The 21,401-nt window shown below is 35.9% G+C and overlaps 1 protein-coding gene across 12 annotated transcripts in view; it reads right to left on the bottom strand.

The window, feature by feature from the left end:
* CUL4B (cullin 4B) overlaps window positions 1-21,401 on the bottom strand; it is a 55,784-nt gene that overhangs the window by 3,636 nt on the left and 30,747 nt on the right. For 3 of the 12 annotated variants that reach the window (XM_045852203.1, XM_045852204.1, XM_045852213.1), the window contains 18 exons: window positions 17,956-18,059; window positions 17,395-17,464; window positions 16,524-16,597; window positions 15,563-15,725; window positions 15,325-15,414; window positions 14,941-15,023; window positions 14,258-14,325; window positions 12,951-13,069; window positions 11,957-12,149; window positions 11,023-11,127; window positions 10,421-10,531; window positions 9,893-9,978; window positions 9,115-9,231; window positions 8,675-8,782; window positions 7,152-7,265; window positions 6,381-6,486; window positions 5,070-5,242; window positions 3,138-3,290 (listed from right to left, as the gene is read on the bottom strand). In XM_045852203.1, coding sequence (XP_045708159.1) covers window positions 3,138-3,290; window positions 5,070-5,242; window positions 6,381-6,486; window positions 7,152-7,265; window positions 8,675-8,782; window positions 9,115-9,231; window positions 9,893-9,978; window positions 10,421-10,531; window positions 11,023-11,127; window positions 11,957-12,149; window positions 12,951-13,069; window positions 14,258-14,325; window positions 14,941-15,023; window positions 15,325-15,414; window positions 15,563-15,725; window positions 16,524-16,597; window positions 17,395-17,464; window positions 17,956-18,059 — 2,037 coding nt within the window. Of the gene's footprint in view, window positions 1-3,137; window positions 3,291-5,069; window positions 5,243-6,380; window positions 6,487-7,151; window positions 7,266-8,674; window positions 8,783-9,114; window positions 9,232-9,886; window positions 9,979-10,420; window positions 10,532-11,022; window positions 11,128-11,956; window positions 12,150-12,950; window positions 13,070-14,257; window positions 14,326-14,940; window positions 15,024-15,324; window positions 15,415-15,562; window positions 15,726-16,523; window positions 16,598-17,394; window positions 17,465-17,955; window positions 18,060-21,401 lie in introns of all 12 variants that reach the window. The other 9 variants (XM_045852208.1, XM_045852210.1, XM_045852214.1 and 6 more) reach the window with 6 other exon arrangements.

Here is a 21,401-nt window from a genome sequence, read left to right as displayed (position 1 = left end):
AAAGATGAACTCATAACTTCACGTGAAAAAAACATTATAAGTTTAGGGAGACAGAATGCTATCTAATTTTGCTAAGACAGTTTGTGAAGATACGTAGACCTTAAATTTGGGCAAGAGCTAGTTCTCAAAGTCAGGTTGCATTTCCATTACATAAAAAAAATGTATTGAAGAACAAAAAAATGTACTGCAGAAATCACTATTTACAAGACTACAACAACAAATGGTGTGGTAAGTATATTCTAATAATTCAGATCTTCATATTCCAGGTTTGATATAAGATTTAACTGTTATCTACCATAAATAATTTGGATTTTTGAATCCCACTTGTGGTTTAAAAAGATTGAGAAAGCTTATGAGTTTGTTTTCATGATTGTATTCTTAGCTCTTAGATGACAAATTCCACTCTTTTGTACCTAGCCTATAAAAAATATAATCTTGCTTACTATTAGTGAGTTTTTCAGATTGTGTAAAGTGGCCACATGATCAACAGGGTCAAAAAAGGAAAGTTTGATGGGGCAGCCAAAATTTCAGCCATAAGCACAGTAATTCCAAGGTTTGAAAATCAAAATGACTTTCTCTTAATTATGGTAAACCTAGAACATCAGCACAACTTCCTCTTACCTTCTCTAGCATCAGTAACCTTTCTGGCTGGAGGTGAAATGGTTGTTAGGCAGACCATGAGGGTGGAAGTGTGGTAATGAGGAGGCAGTGTTAGGTTTGAAGAAGAGAGAAAGCCTACCTTATTAGCATTAACAGCTAATGAGCAGCTATTATATGCCAGGCCCAGTGCTAAGTTTTTTACACACGAGGTCTGTCCAGAAAGTATCCAGCCATGTAATATGAAAGAGAGACATTTATTAAAGATGATAAGATACAACAAAACATTGTACATAGGACAGTGACGCCTCAGTCCCCTTCCAAGCAGGCACCTTGGGACCTCAAACAGTGCTCCCAGTCGCCATCAGCTGCCCCGTCATGTTTTTCTGAATCTCATCGACGATCTGAAATCTCTTCCTTTTCAAAGCTGATTTTAATTTTGGGAAAACCAGAAGTCGCAGGGCACCAAATTTGGGCTGTAGGGAGGCTGAGTCATCTGGGTGATTTGATATCTCGCCAAAAAACTCTGCACAAGACGTGATGCATGAGCAGGCGTGTTGTCATGATGAAGGCCCATAGATGCAGCCTTCTGAATCATCCAAATAGGTTCCAAGGAGGAATGTTGAAGCTTAACACAAAATCTGATGCAGATTCGTTGCTCTACTCAGTCATTTTGAATGCGACGGCCCCACAGTACACATGCTCACTCAACGGCGCTACTGCCCCCACTGACTAGTACAGTGAAGTCGTCATTGTTCACACATGTGCATTCCAGTCCACTCTCCTTGGCTGCCAGGTTACATCAATGTCGCGCAAACTGTTCTCATTATATTAATAATGGTTGGACTTTTTCCAGACAGATGTCGTATATTATCTCATTTGGAAATCTTCAAAAACTTGAAAAACAGTGCAGTGCACCACCACATTGTCTAAGCCTTCTTATTATTGGGAATTAACACTGGAGTACCCATTTAATAACCAATTTTGGTTTGCCAGAACTATTGCTAAACTTTAAAAAAATGATTAATGATGGCTAGTTATCTGTATAGAGTTTCTAATGGCCACTCATAAGCTACCTAAACAAAAGGTTTAATTAAAAATAACAGATCTGCCCTGGCTGGTGTGGCTCAGTGGACTGAGTGTCAGCCTGCAAAACAAGGGATTGCTGGTTCGATTCCCAGTCAGGGCACATGCCTGGGTTGCAGGCCAGGTCCCCAATGGGGGGTGTGTGAGAGGCAACTACACATTGATGTTTCCCTCTCTTTCTCCCTCCCTTCCCCTCTCTCTAAAAATAAATCAAATCTTTTCAAAAAATAAAATAACAGATCTGTCAAATACCAAGCCATGTGCATATATGTGTGTGTACATAAGTGTATGTATATTTCAATTACAGTTGATATTCAGTATTATTTTATATTAGTTTCGGGTGTAAAACACAGTGGTTAGACAATTGTATAATTTACAAAGTGATATCCCTAATAATTCTAATACCCACCTGAGCCATATACAGTTATTACAATGTAACTGATTATATTCCCTATGCTGTAATAATGTATTTCAAGGAGAAAAAAATAAAAAAAAAAAAACAACAAAATAGCCCTGGCTGGCGTAGCTCAGTGGATTGAGCATGGGCTGCGAGCGAAAGCATCACAAGTTCAATTCCTAGTCAGGGCACATGCCTGGGTTGCAGGCCAGGTCCCCAGTGGGGGCCACATGAGAGGCAACCACACACTGATGTTTCTCTGTCTTTCTCCTTCCCTTCCCCTCTCTAAAAAATAAGTAAATAAAATATTTTAAAAAATAGCTCAAAAGAAATATAGTGAATGAATCTGAAAAATTCAAAGACTCATATAGCAGCTAAACTTTTAGGTATAAGACCTTTCATAAATTGTTTTCCCTCTTTGGTCACAGCTGTCCACATATGCCAACAATGGGTTTTTGGAATTATGTATATAAACATGAAAAATTAAAAAGTTTTGACCCTCTAGCCCTGGCCAGCATGGCTCAGTCAGTTGGGCCTCATCCTGAAAACCAAAAGGTCACTAGTTTGATTCCCCATCAGGGTATATGCCTGGGTTGGGGGTTGCAAGCTCCATGCCCTATCCCTAGTCGGGGCACTTGCAGAAGGCAACTAATTGATGTTTCTCTCCCTCTTTCTCCCTGCCTTTCCTTCTCTCTCAAATAAAATAGAATTACTTTAAAACTTTTGTCCCTCCACCTGATCTTAAGACTTTTAATCTGTGTTTAGAAGATTCATGTTTGAGCCCTGGCTGGTGTGGCTCAGTGGGTTCGGTGTCGTCCCACAAACAGAAAGGTTACGGGTTCGATTCTTGGTCAAGGCACATTGCAGGCAGGGTCCCCAGTGGGGGGCACGCGAGAGACAACCACACATTGATATTTCTCTCCCTTTCTTTCTCTCCCTCTTTCCCTCTGTCTAAAGATAAATAAATGGAATCTTTTGAAAAAGGTTCATATTTGAAAATCTATTGTATTATCTTTTATATATAACAAGGTCAATATGAAAACACAGAAGTACCTACCTTTACTGGAAATTTCAACTGGTTGTACACTTCTGAAACCAGGAGATTGTGGCTAAGTGTCTTCCTCATCTTCATAATTCGAACAATTGCAGCATCAATTTGATACTGTCTGTCCTGAAATACTCTTTCTGTAGTGCTTGCTTGTTCCTCAACCTAACAAAGTTTTATTAACAAAAGAAACTTTTAAATTTAGGAATTGTATCTGAAGCAAAACTTGATTAATCTGTATACGAATTGTACAGTTTAGGAACATGACATATTGCTAATGTGTTAACTATGCTGGATTATCTAAAGAAACATTATAAATACAGAAAATCACAGGAAAAAACCAACAAACATACTCCTTTCTGTCCTAATTACATTGCCCTGTACCTATGAAGTAATGACACTATTAAGTAACAGAAAAATACCATCTTTGAGTTGCTTTTCTAGAAGTAGAGACCCGTTGATTATAAATTTATCATTTTCTTTTACTCTGCCCTTGAATTCCTCTAAAAGTGTCACAGGGGTGGTTGACTAAATTTCTGTATGATATTAGCTTCTCTGTTAGAATGATTGACTCTGACCTTTGACTCAAAGTATGGCACCAACTAGCTAAGTTCATGGAGTCAACTTTTTACAAAAATAATTTTGAGTAATATATAAATCAGAAATATACAGTTAGTGCTTACATTCATTCGAGACTAACCAATTTAGGAGTTTAGGAGTCAGTTTACCAATTTTATTGCTAAAGCAAGAACGTTGATCTTTAGCACCTAAATCAAAAGAATAGTTTGGGCTTTTTGCCGGCAGCTTCATTCTGATACAGCAGAACTGTTTTAAAAGCACACAGTAATCTTCTAAGGGAATATGGTACCTCTGATGTGAATGTGAACAAGACAGGAACTTGTTTGAGATACTGACCTCTGTCCCACATTAAAACCTTTTCTCAAGCCTTGCATTAAAAACCTACTGGAACTGAAACCATCTGGTTTCAAGAAATGCTGTAGTTGTTGGTTTCCTTAATAAATGTCTGTTACAAATTCAAAAGGCAAACACCAAAATTTTCACTGTTAATCAAAGAAATACTAAATCACTCATATTTTTCATCGAGCAAGTTGGCAAAGATTTAAAAAAGAAAATACAATCTTGAGTGCTGCTGTGAGGGCACTTTAAGACAGGCCATCATGCTGCTAGACCACAGGTGGCAAACAGAAGGCCCACTGGCCGATTCCGGCCTCCACCTTGTTTTATCCCTCCCGGCACCTTGTTTCTACCCGGCAGCAGTGCTAAGCTCTTACTTAACTGTTAAAAGGAGTAGTTACATTTATACAATCCTAAAATTACATTCAGCCCTTTGAAGGCAGCTGTGAGGCTGATGTGGCCCCTGGTGAAAATGAGTTTGACACCCCTGTGCTAGACAGAGTGCAGCCTTTCTGGAATACAGTATAACATAATGTATTAAGACTGAAAATGTTCATACTCTTTGACCCAAAATATCTATTTCCATGAATTTATCATAAGGGAAGTCTCAGAGAGATTAAGATTTTAGGTACAAAGAGGTTTATTACAGCTTTATTTCCAATACTAAAAAGTTATGAATTTAATTGCCCAATAATGTACATTGGTTGAATAAATTATAATAGCCATGTAAAAGAATATTGTATGGCCAACTGCCATCTTATAAAGATATTTAATGTCATGGGAAAAGTCTAAAGGTTTTATGTTAAACAAAAAAAAAAGCAGCATAGAAAACTATATTGAGTATCAAGTCCAACTGTATGCATCTCTCCATAAAAAAATCACAAAATCAAGTACTCAAATACACTGGGCTAGATATAGGCATAGAAAATGTTAATGTTAGTGGCGGTGTTAAAAAATTTCTTTATAAATTGTTATTATGAACATATTTAATTCCAGTGTATTAGGAAAAGGAGAATGCAAAAGAAATACCGTTTCTTTCATCTGAATTTGATTGATCTTTATCCTGAAGAGTTTGTGTTTGAAATCATCATTACAAATGAACTTGTCACCATCTTCGATATCTTTGCCCTTTGGATTTTTTGCCAGAACTCTAGCTTTGCCACAGGCCAAAGACTGCAGTGTTCTCCTTAACTCGCCATCCTCTGAAGAAGAAATAATGGCTCAGTCATTTATTAATAGCTTATCAACAAGAACACCTACATTCAACCTCAACCTAGCTTCTACCCCATCCCACAATTAAAATTGTTTACTTTTTATCCCAAGGTCACTGATGACTCCCTCTCTGTTCTACCCAATGGCTTTTTTCCTGGTCATCCTCTAAAAACTTCAATTATCATTCCATGAGGGTAACTATCAAATCTTCAAAAATGACATCTCACTTCTTTCCAGTCCCACATTTAAAGGATATCTCCACCTGGCTGTTTTTACTATCATCAACTCCAGTATGTTCAAAATTTTATTCATCTTCCCCATAAAACTGGGTCCTCTTTCCAACTATTAGCTGTGAAGCTACCAACCTACTTGGAAAAGAAATCCTGGAATCACCTTTGACTCTTCCTTCTCCTTTATTCTCCAGTTATCTAGTAAATTGCTGCTTCCTTAGAGATGCCTCTTCTCCATTCTCACTGGCCTCATCCTAGTCCAAGCCCCTTACCACTTTATGCCCGAATTACCCCACTAGTTTCTGGACTGGAACTTCTTCATCCTCAAGCTGCCCTATTGTCTACTAATTCCAGATAGGTTGTCCATATAATTCACTTCCATTATGACAAACACTTGCAACAGTACAATGTAGGTTTCATTTGCTAGATTTGTGGGGTTCTCCATGATCATGCTCCACCCATTTCACCTACATTTTTATCTCCCTACTCTGTGCTGCAGTTAAACACTTCATGATTCCTACCCATACTGTGCTCATACCTACCTCCAAGCTTTTTCTCACAATATTTCCCCTTGCAGCGTATGCTTTCATCCCTAACTAAAACTTTAAGGCCCAGCTCAAGTTCCACCCCATTTATGAAAGCTTTCCCAATTGTACCTATCCATAGCAATCCCTTGCTTCACCAAATTCTTAACACACTCCTAGTCTGTACCGGATTGGAACTAAATAGTTGTGAATTAGTTCAAGTGTCATTTCCCCCTTTCCCAGTGGTCATATTCTGAGTGCTGAGGAAAGGGATTATTCCTTTGCGTCCACCACCTGCCCGAGCTCTGAACCTTGTGGAGTGCACATAGGTAGACACTGAATAATGCTTTCTAATCGGCTGAGTCAACACAAACCTATTCCGGTAGCCTGCTTGATCTCTTCTAAACTGAACTCCTCTCCTTCATTAAACATTAGCAGCACCAGTGTTTGAAAAAGAGAGACCTGGAGTTCTTTTTTACCCTGTTGGAGAAACAGCAGTGTTTAGCCATCATTTAAAAAAACACATTAAAAATTAATCAAATAACTAATCTCTTACAGGAAAGCACTTTTTTCAATTAGTGGACTTAGAAACATGGATTAACAGTATCCAGAAAAGCCATTATGTTCAGTGCAGGGCTTACATATCGTCCTACCTAAAACAGGAGGAAGGATTGGGTGACCTTTTTACAGGTCCTTTTTTAAAGTCTTATAATTAAAACTGAACAATAAAGTAATGAAAATTAATAACTTAGCCTACGTGTGTGTCATTACAGATATTTATCATGAGCAGCAAGAAATCACTTTTTCAAATGTATTTTTTACTTTTTTGATTCAGGTAAATCATGAAAAACTGCAGGAAATCTATTCTCTAGCTCCCAACAACAAGAAAAGAAGTTTCTTGTCAAGAAGGGGCAGTGAATTTTGCATACACAGGTGGGAAGAGTAGAAGAAAGGGTCATTGCTTTTGGTTTTGCAGCAGGGTGAAATCAAGTGTGGAAAAAACCATACTCTTACCATACTCACAAAGCTGTGATAAGCTATCACTGTCATGCAGATTTTAAGGATAAATTTATAAACAAATTAAGAGGGATGACCTCAACATCCAAGGTGAGGGTAAAAACCGAGTTTGGGGAACATTCACTTACCTCTTTAAATTCAGCCTTTAGCACACAGTGTCCTAGGGTTGACTGCCACTGAAGTTTCCTGCCACTATGTTTGCCTAGGTAAAATGTCTTGAAAATCTCCTGAAGTTTTACCATCTACAGAAAATAAAATAAAGTTTATTTAAGCTGTTTCCAATATCATACATTCGCCACTCTTTAGATTTACCTCACACATAATAATGTCTGGATGTTTTAAAGACTATCCTACTGGATACTCCAGTAGGTCCACTGCTGACTGATGTAAGGTAATGATCCCCCAACTACCAAATCTAATGGCATTGATCAGTCTTCACACTCTTGCTTTCTATGCAACATTTAATCATCACCTCTTTTGAAACATTCACCTCTAATGCCTTTTGTGCCTCTCTATACCATGCTGGTTCCTTTATCTCACTATTGCTTCTTCACTGGTTTCCTTCAAAGATTCCTTTTCTGACCACTTGCCAAATGTAAGCCCTTCCCAGAGTTCTGTCTCAGCCTTTTTCTTCCTGTTTCTATATTTTCCTTCGTAATGAGGGAGGTCTACTCCCTGCATGTCCATGATTACCTCCATGAAGGATTCTCAGTACCAATCTCTGTTGCCTTAACCCCTTTTCTAAGCTACAGCCCTGACTCAGACATTTCTCCAAGGAGTTAGGATGGATTTACTCAAGCACCTGTCACTCAGCAATCGAACCTCCAGGTGACATATGGGTAAGATTTTTTGAGAGCTGGAAAGAGTGGTGAGTGCAATCTGGGGAACTGAAAAAAGACTCAAGGAAATTGGCCCTGAACCCCAAAACTTGGCACCTTTAGCTATGCTCTAATATTCATGTAAGACAGGGTCCCCTGGGCAATGGACTGGTACAGATTTGTGGCCAGTTAGGAACCAGGCAGCACAGCAGGAGGTGAGCAGCGGGTGAGCGAGTGAAGCTTCATCTCCATTTGTTCTGGATTAAAGTCAACGAGGAATATCCTGAGACTGACACAAAAGCACTGAAAAGCCTGCTTCCATTTCTAACTTCCTATCTTTGTGAAGCAGGGTTTTCTGCAGTGACAGCAACCAAAACGAGATTAGAGAGTAGACTGGACATAAGCAACACACATAGGGTGTCACTGTCTCCCATCACCCCCAGATAGGACCATTTAGTTGCAGGAAAGCAAGCTCAGGGCTCCCACTGATTCTGCATTATGGTGAGTTGTATAATTATTTCATTATATATTACAATGTGATAATAATAAAAGTAAAATGCACAATAAATGTAATGCACTTGAATCATCCTGAAATCATCCCCCATCCCATCCATGAAAAAATCGTCTTCCACGAAATGGGTCCCTGGTGCCAAAAAGGTTGGGGAACACTGATATAAAAGTAATATAAATAGAGCAAAATATTAAAACAATTGGTACTTGGTGTGCTTACTGACACAAAGTTTTAAAAAAGTATCTATTTTTCAATAACAAGCAAAATAGAAGTGTTATGTATTTCTATGCTTAAAACTTAAGTCCTAAGTAGCAACTCTTACCTCTGGTGGTAAATGCACTTCCATAGGCACATATGTTGGCCAATAACCCATTGTCAGGATATTCACAGTTAATTCAATATTCCCAGGTACATTCTGGTTCTGCATATACTACAATTAAGATCAAACACACATACTGAGATCTTAAAATGAAAAGTTCATACATGTCATGTCATGATAACAACCCATTCCATAAGTTCCCCATTAAAATTCCATGCAAATACTGATCATCTCTAAAATAAAAGACAACTATTAAAGGATTATAAATGAAGCCTATGTTAAATGCACTACAAAAGTGCATTGGTTAACATTTTGTTACAACAGCACACAAGGATCATATGACCTCATTAGAGGCATTATCAACTAAAGTAGTTTCGCACATACAGCTGGGAAGTTATAGACTGTCTTTCCATTGTTTTCCCCATACCACCAGCAGTCCCCACCTTCGGAGACCCCTGAGTGGCTTGGAACACCTTGCAGCAACCCCCATTCCTCACCCCACCAGCCAGCCCAAGTCTCCGGTTTCTCACTTGCTCCACTGCCTGTTTGCAGGGGATGACCTGAAGTGGGGAAGGAAGAAAAAGGGGAAAGGGCAAAGCAGATAAACCCTATTCTGTAACTACTGTAGGACGCACGATCCTACTGACCCTGATCTTTCTTTTGAGTCTTCAACTCTCACTTTCCACTGTAGTGATATAGTTAGTGGTAAAGACATCATTATTAAAACTCCAAGAGAGGAAAATCTAATTTGCTGTCACTATACCTATGTTCTTACGTATTTCAAAACCACTTCTAACAACATCTGTGAAACTATGGCTCTAGTTTTTCATTCCCAATGTCCCCAAAGGCCTTACACAACCACTCTGTCACTTCTCCCTCTCCATTGCAAGCTTTGAACATGAGAATCATCAACAGTGATTATTAGATGCTGGAGAAAGTCTTGTTCTCACTATCCAGCTGCAGCTTTTCTAGTCCTGACTTCAGCTCAATACATTTTATTACTATTTTGGTGTTATCTTGAGTGTACACTGAGAATACTGAAGTAGGTCACATATATTTCATTGGTGATTTTTTTCTCTACTATGAATATTGTTTAAGTTGCTATGAAATATTTACAACGAAACATGTTTCTATTTATCCTTTTCAGTACAAACCACAGCAAATAAATAACTAAATATATTTAAGTTCAAGGAATTTAGTAAGATTTTAACTCACTTTTACCTGTTTGAACTGAATCATGATGTCTTTAGAAAGTTCCATGTCTTTAAACATTCCTTCAAGTTTGCTGGTGAAAGCAGCTCCACATTCTATTAAAATGTTTATATATTTGTAATATTTCAAAGTTGTTAAAAGCAAAGAATTTAAAATTGAAAATGTGAATATAAAACTCGCTTTAGCATGAAACAGGATCTATAACTATTCATAAGAATAAAAAATCCCTACCCAAAGGGCATGCCCCACTAACTGAGAATTAAACTCTTTAATCCTGTAGTGACTCTATCTCCTATTTAGGCATAAAATAAATGGGAAATTTTTATACAAGTAATAAAAACAAGAACAATGTTTTATTTTTAAAAAACTGCAACAGCTCTCTGTATGTTTCCAACAACAGATTGGGAAACTCATGAGCTTACTAAATTTACATTTTCATCATATGAACACAGAATAAATGACAAAACAGTAAAAATTATGCTAACATTTCCCCCTAGAAATCAAAGAAAAAATGAACAGATAAAATGACAAACATACCATGTTTAAGTTTGGACAGCATTGATTTTTCAGCATCTACAGATGCACTCTTCCCAACTAACAGACGTTTGGCTAAATCTTTCTTATAGAAGGCCTCAAAAACATCCTTGCCTATGTTAAATAATAAAATACAACTCTCATATTTCAATAAAAAGTTCTGACCAAATTGCTTTGAAGTATTTAATAAATCACACCATTACTCCAAGTTATTTAAATTTATACATTTTATCCAAGTTCGTTAAATGCAAGAAACATTAGAGGTAGACATTTGTATTAGACATTTCAAAAGCTCTTTCCTACAAAGAATTAAGACTGTATTGACTTTTTTTTAGAAAAGCTTTAGTCAATTAGTAAGCTTCAGCATCAATACTCTAAATTAAAACAAGTCCCAAAAATCAAGGCTCCTAATAATGGAAAACTCAAAACACAGGGAAATTAAATAACATTCCTCAAGTATGCCAATGAATTAAATGCAAGGAACTTCATAGAATTTTAAATATCCCCAACAGAATTTTACATTAATTCCGAAATAATACTCCCTCCAGGCTGATTATACTTGTTTCTCTGTTGAGTGCTTTGCTTTAAAACAAAAATAAACTTACCATAGATAAATCTAAATATGATCATAATTTTATCCAACATTTTTTCAAGTTCTTCATCCGTAGCTTCCTTGTTGCCAGCACGAAGTTTTGAATCTACATATTTAGCTAAAATGGGGGGAAAGTTTGTTGTTTAGTGATCATGGGTATCCATAAGGTACTGGGTATTACAGGAATATGATATAGAGTTTTTCAATGCTTCAGAGGTATACGTGTATTTTTAAAAACAATGTCAGAGTTCATAAATACCACAGCCTTAATTCAAACCCAAGTGTTCTGGCTCCAGATCTACTGTACTTTCCACTAGGAGTGTCTATTTTACAATGATGGTAGGCAATTTAAACACTATGTTTTTATTAAAACAAACCAGATACATTACAGAGTTGGAGGCAAAATTTGCAAAAAATTCTAAGTAAAAGTAGTAGACCAATGAAATTTCATCTTTTTTGCAGAGGACCCCAGACTTTCTCAGAGTACCTCCTCTTCTGACATTAAGTGGTACCGGGGTGGGAAGAAAACCTGAGAAGCACTACAGTATACCACACCCTTATACCAAATGGGCCCCGATTATGAGGTTTGTTTTTGTCTTGGACATTTTCCTTTTCTCACTGGCAACTATAGTTTCTGCTCTCCTTTCTTGTACCCCTAACTGTGGGCCTCTAAAAACAGCTTCACCTCTAAATTGCTGTGGGCTTATGAAACAGATCTTAAGCATATTATAAATAAAAGCAAATAGGGCCCAATGTACTGTCTTATAATGAAAGAACATTATGTCTAACAGGTTGTCTCTGAGCCATTCTTTTACTTCAAGGACTTAACTCCTTACATCCAGGTTCTTAGAAACTACCAGCTAAACAACAACAAATAAATGCTGTTAATACACTACAACCTGAAGTTTTATGAATAAAAGAAGAACATTAAATAACTGGAAAAATACCTATAAGTTCAGCAGGTTTGTTTGGTCTCTTGTTAATGAATGTTTCAAATGCTTCTTTCATGGCGTTGATAAATTTTTCATTCTTCAGAAAACAGATATCTATTATATGGTCAACCTTATCTTTAAAATCCAGCAATTCCTGAACCATGGTTTTATCTTTTTCAGGATTAATTACAATAGTGCTGCCAAATGCCTAAACAACAAAAATTGCCACTTTTTACTAGAACTGAATTATCCACAGTGAAAACAATCCCAAAATCATATTTTAAGTAGGTATAAACAAAGCTGCTTTTTTAAAAAGATTTTATTTTTCAGAGAGAGGTGAAGGAGGGAGAAAGGAAGGAAGAGAAACATCAATTTGTTGCTTCTTGCAGGCTCACAACCAGGGACCTGGCCTGCAACCCAGGCAAGTGCCCTGACTGGGAATCGAACTGGCAACCTTTCATTTTGCAGGCCAGTGTTCAACCCACTGAGCCACACACCAGCTAGGACATAAAGCTGTTTTTGAAGTGAGGAAAATAAAAAAAATGAAGTTATAAAACATCCAGACTGACATCATTCGTTTGTATCATGAAATAGGGGATGACCATTGGGTATACAGTATCATAATTGGGCATGATTATTAAGTCTCCAGGCTCTTTTCCCTACTTTTAAAGAAGTCACCTTTAAGTTGTTGTTTTTTTTTTTAAATGACAATCTGGCTTCAGAGTAAGATTTAGAAAGGAAATAAATTTAGGGTCCTAAAAAGCCCTCTTTTCATATTCACTGCTATAATCATTGGAGCTAAGAAATCATGGCAGATATCAAGAAGGTAAATGTTTTATTGCTGATCTGCCACACAGCTATCATTCTCATGCTGACTGCTCTCAAAACTCCCATTACTTAAAAAAAAAATTGGCTCTAACAAATAAGAAATGCTTGTTGATATTCACTCTAGGTGTATAGATTAGAAGCCATGGCAGAGAAAAAAAGATCACAGAGTAATTGTTAATACCTTAATATACTCTATCCACTGTTGCAAGAGAACCTGAACTCCACCTCGAACTCTACTGAAGAGCTGATACAGAAGAGATAAATCTTGAATTCGGTTTTCATCAAGAAGGTTATTTAAACCTGAAATTTGAAACATTTTGAAAAATGCAAACAAAAACATCAGATATTTTATTTTAATATTGTATTATCTTCTTAAAAAGGTTTTATTTATTTATTTTTAGAGAGAAGGGGAGGGAGGGAGGATGAGGGAGAGAAACACTGATACAAGACAGAAACATCGAATGGTTGCCTCTCATATGTGCCCCAACCAGGGACCAAACCTACAACCCAGGCATGTGCCCTGACTGGGAATCGAACTGACAACCTTTCACTTTGAGGAACAAAGCCCAATCAACTGATCCATACCAGTTAGGGAAATATCAGATATTTTAATGAAAATTAAGTTAAACTATTATTGCAATACTGTTCTGAGCTATGACTAGTCTGTAAACTTTAATATAGAGATTTGCTCTGATTTAAATCCAAATAGACGATCTCCTTTCCAAATGAAACGTTAGCCTAAATAAAAATAAAAGTAATTGTGTAATGGCTTATGGCATTCAGCATAGTAGATCAGACGTATAAACCAATTTATAAAAACTGGTTTACATAAATGCACATTAAAAATACATCATATGTGCAGTATATGTATTACATCTGGCATTAGTATACAGCTGTATTTCAGAGTATTGTATATGACCTGTAGTGTAACAAAACCATACATTAATAGGCCAAGTTTAAATGAGGTTCTAATGTATTTGATTTTCAGAATGAAATAAGTGTAACTGCATGAAAGTTCAAAAATATATACTTCATACAAAAAAAAAAAAAAAGATGGTCGGAGAGAAAAGTAAGACTTTTGCCTATCTGTGGCACTGCCAAAGCAAATGCAGAGTATAATACTCTAAGATAACTTAGCAGTGCTTGGTAGAAGTGCTTGGTTTTATATGCTATGAACAAAAACACTTTCATGCAAAAAGGAATGCCTTTCCTTACTGTATGTTACAAATTAAGTCAAGAATTGCCAAATTCCCACTATTTTTTTTACCAGTATTGGTAGACCCCTTTCATCTCAGTTCCTGTACCTTTAAGTTAAGGAAAGAGGCACCTCTTGAAAGTTTACTGTGATGAATAGGAAAAAGGGGTTGTGTCCATATTCAGAAATGCAGCCACCATATGCTATCAAGCTTTTAAAAGGGCAATCTTTAAATTTGTTTCTGTTTGTTGCTACCATGTTAAAAGTAATCTGATTTATAAATTGCCAATTACCTTTCTGAAGAATTGCTGTTAAGTGTTCACCTAGAAGTTGTTTTTCTACAGTAGCAATTAATGACTTCCTACAAGGAAAAAAAGTTTAGAATTATTGAGTTTCGACTTTGCTAAAAATTTAAAGCCTCTTCTGGGCAAGAAAAATCAAATAACTCATTTTATGTCCATTGTAATATTTCTATCCTATGTATAAATTTATCAGTACTCAGAGTTACTCTATGTCTAAAAGAAGGAATAGACTGCATATTTCAAAACCTGATTTACATTATGAAATAACTATTTCCAAGGTCTTGCTGTGGCTGGGTTTTTCCAAGTTTCTCTGCTTTTATTTGAAAGGTACAGAAATTATCTATGCTGTTTACAGGAACTCCTTGCTTGGTAATATTTAAGGAAGCACAGAAACAGTTTGTCCTATGAATACCCACTAAATTTTAATCGGCCTGAAGATTTCAAAGATAACATCTGTTTTAATACTAAGCACACACACACAACCAGTAATCATATCCTTAATCAAATCTAATTAACTAAGGAAGATAACAATTTGAAGTTTGCATCATGAAAACAACTGTTAAAAACATCACACCTGAAATTAGTTACTAACATGTTTAGGGATGCCTAAAGTGCCTTAAGTGAGTCAACAACAACACAGGTTAAGGCTATCAGGCAGAGCATGTCATACTTACTGGGTGGTCTGATCTAAGTAAGTAATAAGTCTGTCTGCTTCTTCTTCTAGACGTTTGTTAACATGATGAAGATATTCAGGAACCTACAAAGATAGTTTTTTTATATTATTGTTTTCCTCCCCATAAATCATTCAGAAAATGTCAAGTCCAAAAGATCCTGGGAGCAGCCCTGTCAAATGCGACAGGGTTGACTCATATGTAAAATTATAGGTAGAGTTTATGATCCAGAATTTTGGCCTTTAAGAAGAGAGAAAAGAAAGGAGCACCTAAGTGAGAGAAAAGCATCACAATGTTGGGAAGATAAATGAAAAGGGGAGCTTACGTTCTATAAGTATGATCTAATTGTGAGGCACAGTGGATTTATTAATCATGATTTTTAAATACCTCTCTTTCCTGCATTAATTTTTGGCCTTCGGCTGCATAAAGCCGGTTAGTTTCTTCCAAAAATCGTTGTTCAAAAGAATCCTGATAAATCTGGGAGGGGAAAACAAGATAAAGGAGTTCATTTATTCATTAAGTATTTATTGAATGTCCTCTATGTGAAGAGCACCATGGATTTGGTTTTTACACATCAAAATAGGGACAGCAATCAGCGCTATAGTAAGTGGACTAGTTAACTTACTTGCAAATCAGAGAGCATGCTTAAGAGGCTTCGGAGTAAACTTCTATCAATTGCTTCACCATTCCTTTCCCTCTCAATCAACAGAAGAATGCCATCAATGGTCTTATTTTGGACTTTCTGATCACTTATAATGTGGGCCCTAAATAACTCCAGTCCCATGTCCCTAAAATTAAAAAAAAAAAATATATATATATATATATATATCTAAATTAACAATGATACCACTTCTGGAGAGTTGTACTTAACTTCTCATCACATGTTAATCAGGGCTTCAGGCTTTGAAGCAGCAATTCTAAATGGATAAAATCCACACATTTAATTTTAAATAACACTATTAAACTAAAATATATGAGAAACTAGTTTTGCCTTTAATGAGAACTAAAGCTAAACTCCTGTCTTTTTTCCATAACTAAGTTTTGAGATCTTCTTTGATAAATTTCTTCCTTGGTCAAATTAAGAGACAAAATTAGTTCAAAATTATAATGAAGGCTTAATTGGTCACTTGTTATCTGGCTTTAGGACTCAAAAATCAGCAAACTCTGAGAATTACTGTAGGCAGATGCTAGGTGCATGACTGGGGAAAAGCTCATTACACAATACCATTCTATTTTCATTTATACATGGAATTTTCATAATAATAATAATGTTCAAAGATAATGACCAAACACTTGATCAGCAACAAATAATACACACTAATAAAGAATTCAGAGCAACCTTTAATTCCCTTAAAAAAATACTTCTTCAGAAAGTATTATGGGCTCAGGGAATGTTAGCTGTTTCCAATATTAGCATAGGTAAAACATAATTAAGAAGGTAAAACTGGTAAAAATACAAGTTTAGAAGCCAAATGTGAGTTTTTAGGAGAATATTCACAGTATCACTTACTCTCTTCAATTAGTGTAATTAAGATTCAACTATGATTTGTAACAAATCTTTTCATATTTTTTTCTAGCATCCTTACCAAATGGAGGGTAGCATTGAATTCTGAAGAACATAAGTTCTATCCAGAAACAAAAAAATGCTCCTGATCATGATCTGCCAATATAAAAAAAAGAAATAAAGCAGTTTTTATGTTTTGTGAAGCTGAAATATTTGCTCTCAATAAAATAAGAATAAAATTTCAGGATTTGCTTGAATATATTCTAGACGATTTAGGATCAAACATACAGATAAACAGATCTATCTGAGAATATGCCCACACCATTTTTATTAAACTACACTATTGTCTTAATCCTTGTTGTAGTTTCCAGAAAAGGGAAACTTAAAATGGCCCTATGACTTCTTTGCAACTTGAGAAGTGACTGAAAATAAAAAAAACAAACAAACAGGTAATCAAGGGGACATGCATGTGCTGCTTCCTCAGCAACAGTATGCAGGGTAAAGCTGCCTTAAATTATACTCATGGGGTTTGGGGAGGGGGAATGGGTTTTAAGATTTTGAATTTGCAGAACATAAGATATAAAATAATACCAGATTGGGGAAAAAGTAAAAAGTGATGTAAGTTAAAATACAAGACCATTAGGCATATTCACAGGTAATCTACTTTTGCATAGGATATCCATCAAGACTGACAGCAAGTAATGTTTTTATGAGATAAATATTTTTTGGTTAAGTGTGACAAAAATAAAAATGATCCTGAGGTGCAACTCATTCTAAAATGCTTGTTTACTTGTAACTTATAATTTTGAAACAGAAAACTAAATCAAAATTAGTTTCCAACTCAGAACAAGAGCAGATGTTGAGGCAGGCCCCTATGGCAAAGCCTTTAAAACTAACATTCCTGTATTTAAAGAAATTTATTTAACTACAATATTTAGCTTTTTTCAGCTTACCATTTGTCTACAGTGGTTCTGCCAGCATCTATCAATCTTCTTTAGAAAAAGAACACTATCCAATGAATCCATGGGATGTATGTCAAGGATATTTAAAAGTGCTTAGTACAAGTAATATAGGTATGCAATGTAAGAACACATTTGTCTTAAATATGGAATACCCTACCTAATAAATGAAACTAGATAGCACTTAATTATAGGACAAATGCCATTTCTTAAATTATAAAGAAATTAGATCTCACTAAAAATACCTTTAAAAACAAGTCGTAGACATAATTGTGTCTTCAGTTTATTATTTCCTTAGAAGATTATCTTTCCTCAAATGGAAATTTATTAGGGCAAAAAGGGTAAAGATGTAAGGACAGTATATTTACACTAATACCACAAAGTAGATTTAGGCCCCAATTAAAGCTGAAAAATCAAAAACTTGTTTCTTCTTTCTCTAGAAGCAAAATAACAAATCTAAAAACACAGGTATTCCATTTCAAGCTGGACTAAATAGTGAGGGATAGGAAGAGAGATGAAGATAAAATACAAGATGTTTTGTTTTTAAAAGGATATTCTCTGAACTGATGAATTTGTGCTTTGATGTGATCTTCACAAATCTGTCTCAGCTGTTTGTATAAGTTTGCAGAAATCTTGTAAGAACAGAGATTTTCTACAGCCTGTAAGATTAAACACATACTTGATTAAGGAAAGAATGGGGGAAGGTTCTCAATTATTTCCATAAAGTTCTTATTATTTTGATATTTCTCCACATAAGCTTATTAGAAAGGGTTGTGCGTCCATTAAAAAAAAGTAAAACAACAATATCAATGTGGTGGTGAATTTTTCATAACCAATGCATTGTACCTAAAAACACAAATTAATATATTGATTATGGCTGTAGAGCTTAAAAATAGGGGGAATCAATCCAAGTTCCCCCCATGAAGACATTTGACTTAAAACAATTGCTACATATAAATGCTCTCTTGGTCTTTAAAATATCCATCGTTTTCAGAACCATTTTGAGCTTAAAAAATAATTTCACCAATTGTTTATTAGAAGGGTTGGGGCAGTCTGACCACCATTTAATAAACATTTATTTATACTTTGGTTTGCCTGAATAGAACAATGCAGAAATTACTGCTAGCAGTATTATGGTAAGTATACTAAAAATTTTTCTCCAACATTTTAATTTAAAAATATTTCAATAAATATAGGTTTTAAAATTTGAGCAACTGGGCCCTGACTGGTGTGACTCAGTGGATTGAGCACCGGCCTGTGAACCAAAGGTTCACAGAGAACCGATTCCCAGGTTCTGGTTCGATTCCCAGTCAGGGCACATGCCTGGGTTGTGGGCTGGGTCCCCAGCGGAGGGGCACATGAAAGGCAACCACACATTGATATTTCTCTCCATCTTTCTCTCTCTCTTCCCTTCTCTCTAAAAAAATAAATAAAATATTTAAAAAAATAAAATTTGAGCAACTGAATAAACATTAATTACAAAAGAAATGGCTATATTTTTACTTCATTCTAATAATTAAATTGGTCTTTTTATACTTAGATCCTAAAAGGACAAAGTTCAGATGTCAGTGAGTTTCTTGTTATGTATATCAAAAGACTTTCAAGTTTAAAACAATAGCTATGGTAAAACTCTTTAGATGAGCTCTAATATAATCTACAATTCCAATAATGACTTAAGTATAACACCAGGATTCCTTTCTTACCACAACAGAAGGCAAAAATTCCATTAAAATCGACTCTAAGGGAGCATCCAAGTTCTGTTGGTTGGAGTGGAATTTTATAAATATGCAGTTGCAAGTCATATTGCCAGCATGCAGGTCCAATAAATGAATTAGCAAATGAAAAGAAAGCTTAAAGAAAACCACTTACGCCATTGGGGGAAAGGAGTTACTACACATCACCAGGAAACACCAGATCCTGCAGCTAAGGAGGAATAAGGAGGCTGTGTCTCCACTAGCTACTTTCCATGGGGCCTTGGATTAGGCCAAAAATGCCTGAAGGATGTCTTATTTATTCATGTTCCTTTATATCCATATTGGGGAGAGTCCTCTGTGGACTCCCCCCTTCCTCCTATAGTAGTCTTCCCATTGTATCTAGATGTTCCTTTTGAACGACACATTTTCTCAGCACTCCTCATTTCTCTGCTTAGATTCAGCTGTCTTCCTACTTCATCTTCTCCACATTTCCCACTTCCAGTACTTCATTCCCTTGTGATGTGTTCCTCTTTTTCCCATATAGTAGTTCAGTTTAACACAAATATCTATTTACCTTCCCACATAAGATACCATATTCCCTTACCACTCATCTAGGTGCTACTTGTCCCAATAAAACTCTCCTTAAATGCCTCACCAACAAAGTGACTCACCTGGCCCTATCACCAATCATACCATACTGACTTGTCACTAAGCCAATACTATATGCCTTTATGTATATATATATCCCATCTCCCAATGCTCCTTAGTGACAGAAAGAGACCATGTACTCAAATCTCTTTATGTTCTTTAATACTGTTTGGGTTTTGAACCAGGTGAATATAGTAAATACTAAAAAAAAAACCCTAACATATGTATAAGTAGCAACATGTCCTGCATATAGAAGAGGCTTTTATAGTGTAAGGAGAAAACTGGCCAGAAAATATACAACTACAATACACTGTGCTAAGTGCTGTGATGGGGATAAGCATAGAGATGAGGCCCCTAATCCAGTTTTTAGGGCAGGGGCAAGTTAGAAAAGGCTTCCTGAGCAGAGGTAAAGAAGTGAAGTCTGAGAAGACCCAGAAGGAAATGGATAGAAAGCAAGTGGAATCAGTGAGAAACAAAAAAGTAAGTGGGGCCTTATATGCATACAGCCTCACCTGTATTTAGCTGGAAGATGGTTTAAGATGTTAGAGGCAAGAAAAGCAGGAAAATCTAAAGTGAAATTTAAAGTCAATTTGGAAGAGAACACTTTGCTTCTCTAATTTAGCCTTGAATGCCTAACATATAGACCAGATCTAGTAAATTCCCTTCCTCAACAACCTTCCATCAATCTCTTCAAGTACCATATGGAGAAATTCCCTAATAGGTATAAAAAATACAAAGAACTGAACATTGTAGTATGGTTCATGGCCTACTATCATTTACGTAAAAAAAAGAAAATGAATTAAAAACACACACAGTTGTTTTTACATACATAAAGCATCTCTGGAAAGATACCCCCCCACCTAATAATGTTGGTGGAAAGGGAAACTAAGTGGAAGTTGGAGGATGGGGTAGAAGTGGAACTTTTCACTACACATTCTATAATACTTTTTGGGCTTTGAATCAGGTAAATATACTAAGTACTCAAAATGCTTAAACACTTACCTTGCCCAATAAAACCCTTTTAATTTCCCCTCACACACCACATTTTTTTACTTTAGCATGACATTCAAAGCCTAATCTTACCATTTTAGTCACATGTCTGTTTATAATCTTCTATATACCCAGTGACCTAAACGCTCTCCTCACTTTTAAGCAAGGTTTGTTTGGGGCAGTCATGTGTGCCTGAAACACTGGCTTCTAAATATTTTTGAGGAGCCACAGTACAAAATACATTATGTGTCATTAATCCATTGTACATAAAATAAATCTATGTAATTGAAAAAAAATCTTCATGAAACTACATTTAATCATTTCTATGTGTGACGTACTCTGATATTTTCTATTCTATTTCTTCAAAAACTGCTAGTTACAAGCTACTGATTAATTTCATGAACCTACTACAATATAAGCACCTTAGGGATAAGAACTAAGTGATTTCTATATGCCCATGACTTCTGTCCAGCTTTGCATACAATAAGCAGTCATTGATTCAATAAGGATTGAATGTTTACTAAGTACTCTGCATCCTTTTGGGTGCTGGGATAGAAATATGAATAAGCAAGATAAACCACTACTTAGGAGTTTGAAATAAGTTCTATTTTACTTCAAGTTCTCTGAGACGTCTGGCCAAGATGGAGGCATATGTAGGTAGATACATGT

The sequence above is a fragment of the Phyllostomus hastatus genome, unplaced genomic scaffold (genome assembly GCF_019186645.2).
Source record: "Phyllostomus hastatus isolate PE091 unplaced genomic scaffold, TTU_PhHast_1.1 phas_contig_90, whole genome shotgun sequence".
In the NCBI taxonomy this organism is placed as follows: domain Eukaryota; kingdom Metazoa; phylum Chordata; class Mammalia; order Chiroptera; family Phyllostomidae; genus Phyllostomus; species Phyllostomus hastatus.
This window is presented reverse-complemented; position numbering and strand designations above follow the sequence as displayed.